General features: G+C 36.3%; 1 protein-coding gene across 4 annotated transcripts in view; it reads left to right on the forward strand.

Moving 5' to 3' along the window:
* Window positions 1-16,048, forward strand: part of LOC102697701 (retinoic acid receptor beta) — a 246,308-nt gene that overhangs the window by 208,787 nt on the left and 21,473 nt on the right. For all 4 annotated transcript variants that reach the window (XM_069195083.1, XM_069195084.1, XM_006635769.3 and 1 more), the window contains one exon: window positions 6,093-6,253. In XM_069195083.1, coding sequence (XP_069051184.1) covers window positions 6,093-6,253 — 161 coding nt within the window. The remainder of the gene's footprint in view (window positions 1-6,092; window positions 6,254-16,048) is intronic.

Raw genomic sequence — 16,048 nt, forward strand, 5'->3', positions numbered from 1 at the left:
TGAGTGAAAGCTGGGTGATGTAAGTCTAATGTGGAAAATCAGAAACAAATTTCATAATGGACTTCTTGTTTTCTGTGAGCTGTTTAATTTGGCAAGCCGCCTGCACAACAGCAACAAAAAAAATCCTCAAATTTTTCATAAATCTACCCTAAAAATACAGTTCATTAGGATGATCAGTGCTGGCTTTATTCATAAAATGCCTGGTGTGTATTTTGTGCTGTTGTGTAAAACTGCAATTATCTCATAAAGGGCACAATATTTGCTTGGTAATCAGATTGCTTTGATTCTTTTGATTTTCTAAAGCTTTTGTATTTTAATCTTAGCAGATATGTCATCTCTATTAAATATGTTTTTGAATGTTGAAAACAAAGACAGATGTGATTGTTGAAGGGCCGTGGAAGCAAGATTATAGGTTTTGCTGGCTAGGTTAGAGTACTGCTCCTTTTTGGCCCTAGGGCCAAAAATCAGTCACTGTAATAGAATTGAATGACATTTGTGAAAGACACTCAGAGGAGAATGTCATCCTTAAAATATGAGTTCAAAGCTCACTTTCTCAAGTGACTTATGTATAGTAGGAGTACGATTCTATTCATTAAAAAAACATTTTGAAATGTGAGAGGTAACACTTAGTAGTTATATAATGGCCCCCAGGTCTAGCTGAATTACACGCCCCCTGGGACTTTAAAAATATAGTTTTCACTTATTTTAAGGAATATATAATTTGATGACAGCAAGTTTGATAGAGGATTGACAAAGTGGGTTGTTATCCAGAGAAATATACTTATTTAACCTTGCATATGCCACTGCCTGTGGTTCATGTCTTCAGAAAGCTAAAACATTGCCTTCAGTAATGCATATGATCAGGATTTCTGGCTAAATGTTTCCAACTAAAGAGTTTTAAACACAGGGTTTTAAAAGTATCTGAACTACTTTCTCTGTATATTTTAGAATGTGGACATTTTTAAGCAGTTGTAGAGCAACACAAGACTGAACTTACAAATACAGTATTTGATATACTGTATGCAATCTTCCATATTTTTCAGACAGCACATACTGGCATGTTTGTACCAAAGTGACCTCAGAACTTCTTTTTTATGAAAACCACTTAACTATTAGAATTTTGAATGCAGTGAATTTAGATGTGTTTGGAAGCAAACATATCTGTTAAATGTTCCTCATACTGCATTTTCTATATTAAGTCTTCATGCAAATTGTAACACAATGTTTAGGTGTGGCAAAAAAAAATAAAAACACGCTTAACATACAGAATAAAAAAAGTCAATATTTTCATATGTGGCGTGATAATTCAGTGCATCTTTTCAGAGCCAGATGGTTAAGCTCAGAAAAGATTCCTGCACAAATGTATTTAAGTGGAGAAAGGTCCAATATCCCCTTTTGAGATTACTTAGTGCTTCTGAAGTGGAGTCCCTGATTAAAGTTCATTAAAACTCTGTGGCCTTCTGATTTCAAAACTCTATTTGAAATCAGAAGAGATTTCAAAGTGCAATCTAAATTCACAAAGCACGGAGTGTACAGTATATTAAAGATGTAGAGAACACAGTAAACTGAGGATTAATGGCTTCCTATGTGTACTGTGCAGTGTAATAAAAAAATAAAATGCTTCAAAAAGTAGAACAATCTTCAACATTTGATCTTTTGTAAATTCGTTTTCAGAGCATATACTTTGTTAGGTTAACCTTTAGATTGGAATTCTATCAATTTACTAGTAAATTATGCTATTGTGCAAACATATTCTATTCCATTTTCTAACCACTTCATCCAATTTAGGGTCACAGAGAAGACTGAGCTTTCTGCCAGAGCTGACCACTCGGTGCAAAGCAGAATACTGTACATTCTGGACAGGACACAAGTCCATTGCAGGGCACACACAGACAAACACAAACTCACGTCAGGGCCACTTTTCCTGGAATTTTCTAATGAAGCGACCAGGTGTTTGGACTGTGGAAGCAAACTGGCGCACCCAGAGGAAAGTCACACAGACACAGGGAGAACATACTAACTCCATGCAGATAGTAACCCAGGTCTGGAATTTAACCCAGGGCTCCACACAGCAATGGTAAGCACTGTGCCACCCTCCCACAAACATTGGTGTCTTTATTCGTATTGTCCTTTGGAGTAAATGACTGAAATTGCATAGTCTCTTTAGCTACAGTATTAACTTTTTATCTATTTAATGTTAATGCACTAAACATGGTTTATTGAGTTACATTCAGCCTATGTTAACTAGTTACCTTACAATATGTCTTTTGTAACTCAAAACTTAATAAGCCTTTAGTCTGTGTTCGGCTTTGAGTTCTATTGCCCTTTCGAATTCACATTGCAGGGGATAACCAGTTGTGAAAATAGTATAATATTGAATTAAAATTCTTCTGTTTTTAAAAAAGAAATATAGTGGCATATATTAAATAAGTCTAAATAGTAATGTTTGTTTAGTTATGTGTTTGTAAAAGCCACTTTGATTTTCTTTATTCGCGTAAAGATTTACCAGGAAAATAACTGTTAACAATGCACACTTGGAATTTATTGTAGGTGTATACAACATGCTGGAATACGATATAACTCTTCAATTAATCTAAATTTTTATTATTCCAATTTAACTTCCTCCAGAAAATACAAAAAAGTTCATGTAACAGTTGATGTAATTGTCAGTTTTTCCATTTAAAGGGGATTGTGTCTTCCAAATAAATTAATTTTCCTATTAGACATTAAAGACGTATTTTTCTTTTTCCTTTCCTTTTCCTGTTCCCTTTATTTACAGAGTTTCATTTTAATATGAGTGTCCTTAAAGGTGGCAGCATGGTGTGGTCATGTTTTGTGGGAGTGAGGTGAAATAGCTTGAGCAAGACAGTAGGCATGTAAAGCTGTAATGGAAAGACATCAGACTATACAGTATGTATTAAATATGTAAGCTGGCAGTTCTGTTTGATGACTGGCATGTCATACTGGTGTTACACTCTTGTACTATTGGTCTCAACATCTCTAGTATTATGCCAGCAGCCACATCACCCTGCAGCTCACAACTGGCAACCTACTAAAGCTAAGCAGGTGTGAGCCTGGTCAGTACCTAAATGGGAGACCTCCTGGGAAAGCTGAGGTTGCTGCTGGAAGAGGTGTTAGTGGGAGCACTAGGGGGCGCTCATCCTGCGATCTGTGTGAGTCCTAATGCCCCAGTATACTGGCACTATACTGTTTAAAAAAAGGGGCCATCTGAGATATAAAACTGAGGTCCTGGTCTCTATGTGGTCATTAAAAATGCCAGGGCGTTTCTCGAAAAGAGGAGGGGTGTAACCCTGGCATCCTGCCCAAATTTCCCATTGGCCCTTACCAATCATGGCCTTCTAATAATCCCCATCTATGAATTGGCTTCTTCACTCTGTACTCAACATTATTCATATACAGGATGATTCACCTTCAAAATATTGGAATCATTTTTTAAGCAGAAAATGGATTAAGGTGAGGTCAAGTTATTTTTACTTGTCACCAACTGAAAACACCTTACATTTTAGCTTTTTACTTGTTCTTCTTTTTCTTATTATTACTTTTTGGCAGCACAGTAGTGCACATTGGTTAGTTCCTGGGGTTTTGTCTATGTGGAGTTTATGTGTTCTCCCTGTGTTTTTTATACGTTTTCCGCCCAGGTACTCCTGTTTCCCCCCACAGTCCAAAGACATCCTGGTAGGTTAATTGGCTTCTGAGAATTTTGGCCCTAGTGTGAGGGATTGCGCATGTCTGTCTCTGTGTGCCCTGCAATAGACTGGTGTTCCATCCAGGGTGTATCCTGCCTTGCTCCAATTGCTTTGGCTCTGCCTGTATTGGATGAATGACCAATTCTTAAATTGCCCCCCTGGGGATGAATAAAGTGTTTTGAATTGATTTAAAGCAAGATATATTATTATCTTTATTGTTAGCGCTACAGTTGATATTGTATATTAACCTTACACAGCTTTTGTGCAGGAGTGTAGAGTGGTTGTCAGTGTTGTGATGTGGAATGCTGTCACTGACAGCTGTGTCTCACAGCCAGGAAGGGGATCCAATGGCAGGCCCTCGGCATTTTCTGCAGGCTGGCGGAGTTCGCTGAGGAGAAGCAAGAATGGGAGACCAGGAGAAGAATAGGAACTGGGGTAGACAGGAACAAGCTTGGGAAGAGGCCACAGTCATAGAAATGTAGCAGAACAGAGTGCTGTGCTGGTACACTTGGCTCAATGACAGAGCACCTTTCCTGTGGCGTTTCTGGAATGAAATGGGGAATCTGGAATAATGAATTCGATGATTGTGTGCTGGCTTGGTATGGGGAAGGCCAAACCAAAAGACGTCCGGAGTGTGTTAGAATTGAAGCCCTGGGAGAAATGCGAGGGAATGTTGCGGCTCTTCCCGGGGCAGTTTTGAGCTGATGTTGAGTCGCTGCTAGTCTGGGCATAACAGTTAGGCCTCTGGACTCCAGACGTAAGGCTTTCTGTATGTAACTTCACTTAAAATGCTCCAGTAAACGCCTTGCAGTGTAAATGGGTCTCCAGGTCATAATTTTAAATGGGGGGTCGTTTTCAAATTATCCACCTGGTAAAATGGAGAAATAGAAAAAAAATGCTTATTTTTACTTGCGGACATTTATGCATTGATCAAATTACTACCAGTTAGTGCTGATTGTAAATGGGAAGTAATTAAGGACAACACTGATGAAGCGTCTATAGATACAGACAAAACCAGTCCTCATACTGTACTTACTGGATGTATGTTGATCCTTTATACAAATGCTGTCATTAACATACAGTTTTTGTTTATGTATTGTAATTCATACAACATAATCTAGAGCCTGATAAATGTGTTAGCAAAACATGTCAAAGTCAGTGATAATATTTACTTTAACAAAAAAAGGTATAGTACTTTTGAGCTTTCAAAAAAACTTCCTTTTTTGCAATAATTGTGAGATTTTCTCAGAGATGGATTAAGAAACTCATTCAGAGCATGGCACCAAATTAAAGTTTTTATGAAGTTCAAATATTTTCTGTGGCGTTTTACTGAAATGCATATGGTTAATCTTTTAATGGTTCTTTAAAAAGCAAATTACTATTACTTCAAACTTAATTACTTTGGTAAAAGTATATGACTTCCCTCAACAGAAAATAATGGAGTCTGTACAGGCCAACAGGGAGTTTGAGAAATTATTTTAAGATGTGCTGTACTGATAATAAGCTGCTATGAGAGTGCCATTCTAGAATTAATTAAATGTGCATAGTTTTCCGTAGGAGGGCCATTTTATGTAAACTAGGAGTCATATTTTGGGATTGAATTAATATTTTTCTCAATTTTAGAGCTGCAATTCTCCTGTGATGTTGTCGTATAAAAAGCCACAAAACACCAAACACTACCAAGCTCTCTGGAGGTTCATCATATGATCTATGTTTGTGATGAGGAAGCAGACTATTGAAGGCTGATCCTTGTTTATTTTCTCCTAAGTTTTAGGTGTGGCCTGTAATAGTACATTAACATCTCTATTATGTTTTGTTTGTGTAAATCACAGGATTCTGTATGTGAGATCGTGATTGCCCTTACTTATTTAAATAAGGTAAATAACACAATAATGTTTTCTTATAAAAGCTACTGGCATCTTGCTTTGTTCCATGAACAAGGCAGTCTACTGTCCTGCATAGAACATCATTGATATAGAAGCCTTTAGGGTTGTCTTGCCAACAAGAAAGTGGAATCACAAGGCTTTTTATAAGATTAAGATTTCATTAGTTGTAAATCAGTCACAACTGAATACCAGACTGATGATGAAAATGTCATTTTACAGCCACATCAATTGTTAGCAGTGAAATAAAGCTTGTAAGGGACACACCAGCCTGATATTTAGTAAGTTGTTTCATAAGCAATTCTTCAAACCGTTGTAAAGCAATCACATGTAAAGCAACAGAGAAGAAATTGTTCAGTACTGTATCTCACTGTGTATGGTGAAAAACGGTCAATTCTACATCTGTCATCCAAGAGAGGTTTTATTACCATAGGTGGGGGGACAGTATTGTTATTTGGCATGTTTTCTATTTTTATTGAATCTGTTTACCTTGTGGTTTCAGCTGTTAGAAATGACCGGAATAAAAAGAAGAAAGAAGTTCCAAAGGCAGAATGCACAGAGAGCTACGAGCTGACAGCAGAGTTAGAGGACCTTATTGCAAAGATTCGCAAGGCTCATCAGGAAACCTTTCCTTCCCTCTGCCAGCTGGGCAAATACACTACAGTAAGTGCCTGACTGAAACACTGCTCTGCTCTGTTATCTTTACCTTTCTGGGCTGCTGTACCCTGGGGTATGCGGCACAGATGACATCCTTTACCCTCTGGTTTGCCAGTTGAACTTGAAGTAAACTTTTCATTTGAGTTATTTCTTGGTTTTTTTTTGTCATTTATAAAATGTCCTCAGTAATCTCAATGGTTTATGTAATCAAGTTTCAGCCATTCCGTTGTGAATTAAGCAGAATGTTAAGACATGAACATAATATCCTGTTAGTCTTTATTGCTTTATTGCCCTGTTCAGTTATTCCAGTTAAATCAAGCTCTTTTCCAGCTGCTTTTTCTGAAAAGCAGTTTTCATGAAATGGGATCAATACATTTACTCAATTATATTTGTTAGCTAATATGATTCATGATTTACAGTATATACAACATTTAAGTCTGAACATCATGTCCTGAATGGACAAGCACAAATGAAATCATATGATCTTTATGTTGCCTTAAGGAAAGGCTAACTTTTTATGGAAACAGTTTCAGTATGAGTCAGTTTTTGTGCAGTGTTGTTCATTAGTAGGAGTTAATACTTGACCCTGTTTTATGTTATTTAATCCATAATCTGTGACAGAGTATTTACTTTACAGGAAATCATGTGTGATGTGAGACATCAAATATATTCTGGTGCCTTCAGCCAACCAAGAAAGAGTAAAATGTGGTGATGATACATATCCTGTAGTGGATTATTTGTATTTTTAAAGTGTGTTTAAAAATATTTTCATGGATTATTGTACATTCTCCCAAAAATATATTAGTAAGAAAATCAATTCTAAAAAAGTGACAAAAATATGAGTATTTCAACAGGCGTCTTTCTAAATCACACAGAGAAATATTTTGTTTGATTACAGCAGCCTTGAACATAGTTGGTCAAAAGTAAAGTATTATTCAGTTAATTTTGTTTACATCTAAGAACATGTTCCTACTCAGAACCCAGTGAACCAGTAACACAATTCAACCCAATAAAGGTATTTGTTTCAGCCCCAAGATGAGACACTACGATGGTCTGATGTCACACAACCATTCAAAAACCAAACAGTGTCTGGGCCTTCCTATTAGAAGTAATTTTCAAAACATGGTTCTTGGGATAAAATATGGCATATAATAAATATATATGCCCTTAATATGGCATATAATAAATATGCCCTTTCATACCCAAGAGCTCAGTATAAGTTACAAGTGTATGTTCCACTAATAGTTAAATCATGATCATGTAAAAAAAATGGAGCTCCTTCAAACAAAGTCTCCGAAGAAGTGTTTTCCAGTCAATTTTTCTTAAGAAACCGCAACAAAATACAGACTTTGGAACCACCAATTAGAAATTCACACAATTGAGTATTGAGGTGACACCATAAAGGCCATAAATTTAGGAATCTCAAGGGACTCTGATAAATTCCTCCATTCTTTTGTATTGTGATTTTTTTTACCTAATTTCTTTATATTGTATTATTATTATTTTTACCCACCATGGAGTAAACCCACTGAAGCCCAAAAAGTATTCATTTAATTTTTAATTTATTAAAGTTTTGTGACATTAATGATACTCGTCCAGTGGGTGAATATTATAAATAGTAGTAGCAGGCTAAAAAATCTTACAGTTATCATTCCCCCTGTTTGTTAGGCAAAGCGTATATTTTTCCTCTAAAGTAAAACTGCTCGTTTTCTGCGTTGATACGTTTGTAGGCCGACCGAGGCAGGGAATCCAGTCTTGATGGTTCAATTGCTGTTAACTGTGCAAAAACAACAAATGTTAAATGTGTTACAATAATCAAGGAAAGTCAAAAATAAGCTAAAGCACCTTTTAATGGAAAAGGAACATACTTAACTAATATTACAGCTGTCAGTCTGTACACAACTCCCTGTGATGATATACAGATGCTGCCAAGTCAAGCAAACCTTTTTGGCTGACTCATTAAGGGACACATGTACTGTGACTCAGTGAAAACTTAACAGCAGATATTGGCTGCAAATGTGGATATTTGCTTTGCTTTGACCACAGAGGATTAGGTTCCATCACTAATGTGGATATGATGGTGAACTCTGGATGTTCTCAATTAAAAGATTTGTGGAGGGGGGTGTAATATGGGTGTGTTTTTTCAAAGAAAATAGGCTGCTATTGTACCAGGGCTCAGATACAATATCCTATTATAGGTGATGTCACCACCTTAAGCCTTAAGTGTAGAATTCTCCAATGGCAGACTTTGTCTTTCGGTGGAATGGATTTCATTGCTGTTTAGGGAGTGTGTGGGGAAGATGACCCCTTTACAATTATGCTTTATGGGCATGAACATAAATGGACCTGAGTCAGTTCAGTAACTGCTTTAACTTACAGATGGTGGGATGACCTAAAACCTTTTAATTCACCTTCATGTGATTACACAGTCAGCTGTTTTGCCATGGTTAGGAATCATTAGAGACATCGCAGAGATATAAATGTAATTTTGAAGGAGACTTAAGGTCCATGGTTGGAGTTATTTTTTTCCAAAAAGTAGAATGCTGTGAATCATGTTTATGAATATTAATGAGCTTTAGTAATCTCAGCAAGTATCCGTTTGCTATCCTTCTGTTTGTTTTAATTTTATCAGGGCTTCTATTTAATTGTACTCTATCAGTTTAAAACAATAACGTGTAAAATGCATCACCATTTTAAAATATATGTCAATGTAATAAAACCCATCCAATGTATCTCATTTTTTGAGAGAATTAAAAAAATTCCATGTTAAGCAGTTCTTAAACTTAGCACATGAGCACATTTAACAACAAATGTGGATGCTGAAATGTTCTACATACTACAAATGTTTAACTTTCTACATACGGGGCTTCATGTTTGCTTATTTCAAAGTCTTTCTCTATAACAGCATTAAATGAAGCTGAAAATGTGTCGTTTTGTCTTCACACATCAGCATAGACTATAGTGCACAAGGCATGTGAAGGTTAGTGCACCTCCCCAAGATACAGGTGTGGCTTGCAGATGCCCTCAGACAATGTTTATGCCAGAAGGAATCATGTCTTCACAACCAGGGACAATGCCTGTCTGCTTACAGTGGATCACCCCCTTGGGGTGGAAGGAGAAAGTTCTCGTGTTGATTCTCCATAAGAAGCGGTAGTCATTGCACCAGGAAGTGGTCAGAACACACAGCAGAATTTAAATTTACAGCGTGCACCCAGGTGCAGTTTGCGCCATCATAGCTCTAATTGTATGCAGTGTTTGATCCTGCTTCTGTGACATCTCAGCACCAGAAATGGATATGGACTGGCTTTAATCTGTTTGCTTTGAATGTTGGATTTGATCAGTGATTTTTACAATCGATAACCTCACAGTGGGCGGAGCGGTGGCTCTGTGGCTAAGGATCTGTGCCTGTGGCTGGAAGGTTGCCGGTTCAAATCCCCCAGCCGGCAGAGGAATCCTACTCCGTTGGGCACCTGAGCAAGGCCCTTGACCCCAACTGCCCCAGGGGCGCTGTACAATGGCTGACCCTGCACTCTGACCCCAAGCTTCTCTCCCTGTCGGTGTGTCTGTGTTTCATGGAGAGCGAGCTGGGGTATGCGAAAAGACAAATTCCTAATGCAAGAAATTGTATAGGGCTAATAAAGCAACATTATCACATTATTATTATTATCAGTGCGAGGTATTAGCATGAATGAATAGAAACCTGAGCTGCTATGTGCTCCTAGGGCAGTAGCTCTTTATTCCTGCCCTTGTTAGATGCAGTCAAACCAATTCAGTGTGAGCGTCTCCTAAATAACAGGAATTGCTGTTGCAGCCAAACATGTTTCAATCCCTGGAGGCTGCAGCAGGCTGGGCCGTGGGTCTGCTACCAGCCTTCTGGTGACAGGACCAAAAACTGCTCTTCAGTGCTCTGTGCCCACTGGGCTTCTCTCTGAATCTTTGCGGTAAAGACCCTGACATTTGTGGATGTAGTGCATTACTTCAGAACTCCATTACCTGTCTACAGAACAATTGATTTCAGAGTTTTTTTTCTTCCTCATATGGAGTCACTATCCTAATACTGTAGTGGTTTGAATGAAGTGATTGCTAGCATTTTGAAAAGGTAAAAGATTTCGTTTTTTTCGGCTTTCTAATTGTCGTAAGCGAAGACTATATGAAATTCACTTTTACATGTGTCACTAATTGATTTTAAACCCTCAATTTAAATTTGAAGGGTTAGTAGCAGGGTCTGGTCCATTCCTTGCCTTTAATTATTATATCTTTATATATGTTATATATCTTTAATGATTGAAATCTCAGCATCGCACATTCTTGAGTCCAGGAAATGCAGAGATGTATTGGTGTTCATATATCCAGAAAATAACAAATCAGATGTCTTAAACTACAGTTTAGCACATGGCAGCAGCTGCAATTATATACAATGAAATTTGTTTTTTAGACATGATAATAATTCATTGATAATGGCCTCTGCTTCAGTACATTGTTTTCCGACCTGTCGAAAACCAAAAAAAGAAATGTAGGTGACACAATTTGCTTCATCATCTCTTTTCCTTACACATACATCAGCATGCATTCTTAAAATGCATTCATTGCATATAGCAATGTGCTTTTATTAATGTATTTTTATTAATGTTAGAGTCATGTTTAGCCTGAATTAACAACACTCATTTTAAATGAGGAAGATTTATGTGTGCAATTTTTTTAGCAGAAAGTTAACTTTAATGCTGAAGTGTGTAGTTTATACCTAATGGATAATTATTTTCTAAAACAAGCTTTATACAGTATCAGACCACCTGTAATCAGAGCTTGTACATTGGTGATTTAACCCTGCTAGATACGGACACCAATAAAAAAACAAGGAAGGAAAAGAAGTAAATATTTGACCTCAGACTCAAACTTAGTTTTCTTATTGACAAGATATAAAAAAATGGCCACTTTGCTAATTCTTCTCTCATAATTAAAATAGTTTAGAACCGTCTGAGGGAAAAAGGGGTAGACACGTCTCTTGTTTAAATAAATATCGTGGTTAACAACATTATTGGCATTTATATAACTTAAACAAGTTAATTGTGGCTCTCTGATGGACAGATGTGTTGCCAGAATGAATCACTACATAAGTTCTTTTTCATGGCCTTATCTATAGCCAAAACCAAAAATATTCATTCTCCTATTCGCCTACAGTACTTAAGCTATGCACTATAAGGAATATGCAATGTAAATAATGTAAAATTCACTTTCTTATAGTACAATTAAAGCAGGATGCACCAGTGTAGTACTTTTAGATTAACTGAAAATGAGTTCTTTGTGTGCTTGTTTTGTTGGCTTCTGTCACGCTGTGAATGTTTCTCTACATGATGTTGGCAGCTGTAAAATGTCCCCAGTTCAAAGCAAGGCTTTCTAATTCTGTTTGGGTTGGTGGGTTTCCTTACAGCTCTGACTTCCTTCAGATCTTCTTACTGCATTCAGCTTGGATTCAGACCAGGAGATCACTGTGGCTTTTTAATCCCTTTCCTCCTTCGAAATTCCATGAGTAACATGACTCTGGGCCTCAGATCCCCTTGCTGTGCTGAATTTGAAACTACATTCAGTAAGCCTGTGAGCAGCAGGTCTCATTTCAGTCTTGATCATTTTCTACACTTGAGTTTCCTTTATATCACACTTACTTGCACGTTATAATAATTGCTTACTGTGCATTTTTGAGTAAAAATTAGATTATGATAATTTGTCACTATTCATATGACAATCTGATAATGGGTGGTTTGTAAAAGTGATAGACTATCCATTGTATAACAAGTGTTTGTAGAAGTAATATTTAATCCTGTAATTACATGAACTCTTTTGTCATTAAGAGGTTGGAGTGTCATCGCCATCATACTTGGTATTTCAAGTAGTCTGAAGAGCTCACACCTGAAGAAGGCAAAAAACATAGTATTTTGTACTTCTTTCTACTTTCCAGCATGCAATTAACCTCTTCTTGTTCTTTAATCAATGCACAATAGCAGTTTTTTAAATGTAGTTTAGTGAAATAGTATTACAGAATTCGGACTTCTGTTGAGTATTACATATTTTTAATTTCATGTTTTAAGAGCCAGAGTCAGTGGGCTGAATTTGACACTTGTTTAGATAATAATCAGCAGTATACCTTGAGGGGAATATCAGAATATCACACTTTCTTTTTTAATTTCTGATAAAATAATTGATTTACCTTACAAGACAGAATGAAAGTGCAGTTTACTTGAGCATTGACTCACAATGCATTTCAGGTCAAAAGTCAAACTAATTTAAGTCAGGATTAGAAATGATACTTGTTTTTCTGATTGAGCTAGTAATGTTTCAACAGTATTACATTGCTTGTTAAAGAAGGCCAGTTGAGCAGATACTCTAGAGCTTTAAGGTAATTTGGACCAAGACTGTCATTTAGAAAGCTGTATTAGGAGACTTGAAATGCAAAACACAGCAAGCTAAATGCTAATTGTCAAAATAATTAGTCAATTTAACAAGATTCTAGTCTGAATCATATGTCCAGAGCTGTTATTTGGTCAGGTAGAGCAGTTTTAATATGACTTGAATGACTAAATACATTTCTGTGAACATGTATTTTACCCTCAGTACTGCTGGAAATGAAACACAGTATACCATCCCTTTTTAAACGTAAAAAAAATAATTTGGGAAAAGGGGAACTGGATCAAATGAAAAGTGAAATGTCCCATTTTCATGTTTTCTGCAGAAACATCCTATGTTTAAAGCAAATTCAGCTTCCTTAGTTGAAGTGCTGTTATCAGTTAACAGAATGTATCACTCTATACATCTCTAGACCTACACATGTATAAGAATTAAACTAAATCACAAGGCTTGAGTGTGTCTAATTAGCATTAGTCAACCATCCGTGATCTTCTGTCCAGAGAATACTCTGTCATTTCAGAAAAATCCATCCATTCATTTTCTTAATGCATCTTCCAATTCAGGGTCAAAGGGAAGTCTGAGCCAGTCCTGGCACGCACTGGGCACAAGGCAGGATACACCCCAGACAGGACACTATTTCATCACAGGGCAGACACATTCACACCATGCCAATTTCCCAGAAGCCAGTTAATCTACAAGTATGTTTTTTGGACTGTGTATGTTCTCCCTGTGTGGGTTTCCACACTGATAACATCCCAGGTTCAGACTTGAACCCAGAACCCTAGAACTGCAAGGCAGCAAGGCAGCAATGCTAATCACTGCACAACCATGCTGCCTTCTAATGTATATAAAATATATTTCTTCTATATCTTGTTGAAATGCCTTTTAAATTATGAGAGGAGTTTAACTTTCTTCAGATTAAGTTAAGACACCAGTATACTATTATAAAGTATCGAAATCCCAGTCTGAAGTGATTTGTAAGTCTATCTTTGGCAAGAAAAGACATCTGGTAATCCCAAAAAAGACCTGTCTTCAATGAATTACATACCAGAGAGACAGAGAAAGTAAAAACATAAATAACTAGGAAAACCTGCAAGGACATGAGCTCACAAATTGAAACTGATAGTTTTGTTTCCTACAGTTTATGTAGAGAAAAATTAACATGTTTGAAATGGTCACAATATTAACATTTAATTAACTTGAAGTGGTTTTTAAGACCAATTTTATGGAATACACCCATGCAGAGAGACTTATATTCTCACTGAGATTGTATTCAATATAGTTACATTATCAACATCATCTTGCATTCTGGAGAGAATTATAATCGAACCATAACATAACCTTTTGTAAAATGCAGACATTCCATTGGTCAATCCTTTGCATAAACCAGTGTGCAGTTTTTGGAATGATTAATCTTTAAGCAGTAGTTGTTATTCTGGTGTGTGTTGTGTGGCGACTGTATGAGCTTGTAAAAGCACCAATCCTTTGTGAAGACACCATTTAGAAATGTTAGGAATTTAGAAATGCGTCTGTGTTGCTAGGTTGGAGTCATAGAGCTTCCATATGGCAGTTTTATTTTGAAGGGCTTGTTTGGCTTAGTTATGTGCTGATTCTCCAAAGATCTTCACACATTTAAACTTGGGAAAATTATTTGCTGCCCTACTACACAGAGAAATTAGAAATTGCTTCACCAATTAAATTAGGGGGAACTTTAGGGAGGCCAGTTTGTATATACATAGAGTAGATTTTTACTCTTTCTGAAAGTGCTATGAAATTGTTAACATACCAAATAAAAAGGACCTCAGTTTAACATCTCATCCAAATTGATGGAAACCTGTCACCATATTGGGGGCACTGGTTTGGAAAAGTTTAGAAGAGTTCTACCATCAACACTATGTTTCATCAACACCACTTGCAGTGGCAACCTGGACGTACTGATGAGGCCAGGTCTTGCTTAAAGATGATGTAGATATGGTTATACAGTATCTTCTCCTCCTATCTGGACAAGTCCAACTGTTCACTTAAAATCTGTCAAAGAAAACTACTTTGATAAATATACATTTAATTATTTTTAGTTGGGAAATATTATTTCAAAAACTGTGCCTGTAGTTTACCTTGAGAAACCAGCCCTTTTGCTGTAGTCAAATGGATGAATGAGTAGACATAGTTAATAAAAGTTAAAGTAAAAAAAAATGTTTCCAAATGTTTTAGTTGTTAGCAGCAGTCATGCTCTTTATACAGGTATGTCTATGTAAAAATTAGTGTGTGCCTCAAATCCTCCACTTAAAACTTCAACTTTATTATTATCCCTCAAGAGATTTGTTTTTGCTCTGGACAAGCAATATTTCAGGAACACATCCTAGCAAAACTAACATACAATTTTATTTAATGACAATGACAATAATTGTTTGCCTTGTCAAGATTTGATATAAGGTAATGGCATATAATTACTCTGAAGCATTAAACATTTCTTCAATGATTAAGACTGTTTTTCATGTCTAAATCTATATTCCATAAATAAGGGGAGTTTCTATTTGTTCTTTCAGGCTATTGGAAACAAATCCTATAAAGCACTACATAGTTGCTTGCAAACCTCATTCATAGTGATATAAGAGTGGCTATAAAATGTTGTTCACTTAACTGAAGATAATGTTTCGAGTTTCATCCACATACTGCTCTCTTGTGACCAGCAATAGATCCCCTCTACTGCATCCATACTAAGTGCTAACAATAATAATTAGAACCAAGCCTGTGGTTTTGCTTGTATAGTGACCTGTGTCAATGTACTGAGGCACATATCTCAAAGGAATTATAAACAACATTTAAACAGTGTGCTGGTAAAATTATGTTCACTTTCACTTTCCAGCATTGATGAAAGATCAAATTAAGATTTTCTTACTGCTATAAAACCAGTTTGTAATGAAAGATGTTCAGGTGCCAGCCTCTGTAATGTCTCTTGGAAGTGCAACTTAGTAATATGTGATGTAACTTCATTTACAACTGTGTGAATTGTAGCTGTGAACAGAATTTTGCTACTTGAAAAACGTGAAAAGCTTTTCTGAACAAAAGTTAGGTTTAGCTACAGATGTAAAATAAAGTTTAAAATAAGCATCCCCTAGTCTCAGAAATAAAGGATAATACTAGACTCAAATTTTTTTTTCCTTATAACAAGAAAAAAGTTTCTTCATTTTTGTGTATGATGGCTGCTGTTTTTAGACACTGACGGCAATCTTTAAAATAAACATTTGCCATGGAAACATTCTTGACTTGTAGTTTATTTGCCTTTTGTTGTGACTAAGCCTTTAAACCATATATTAGACAGCTGCTGTGGTTGAGATATTTGTTCATTTTTTATTAACTTAAAATGAATGGAATGCCATTCTAAATCACCCCAGAACTGCT

Source organism: Lepisosteus oculatus, chromosome 10, assembly GCF_040954835.1.
Source record: "Lepisosteus oculatus isolate fLepOcu1 chromosome 10, fLepOcu1.hap2, whole genome shotgun sequence".
Taxonomy (NCBI): Eukaryota; Metazoa; Chordata; class Actinopteri; order Semionotiformes; family Lepisosteidae; genus Lepisosteus; species Lepisosteus oculatus.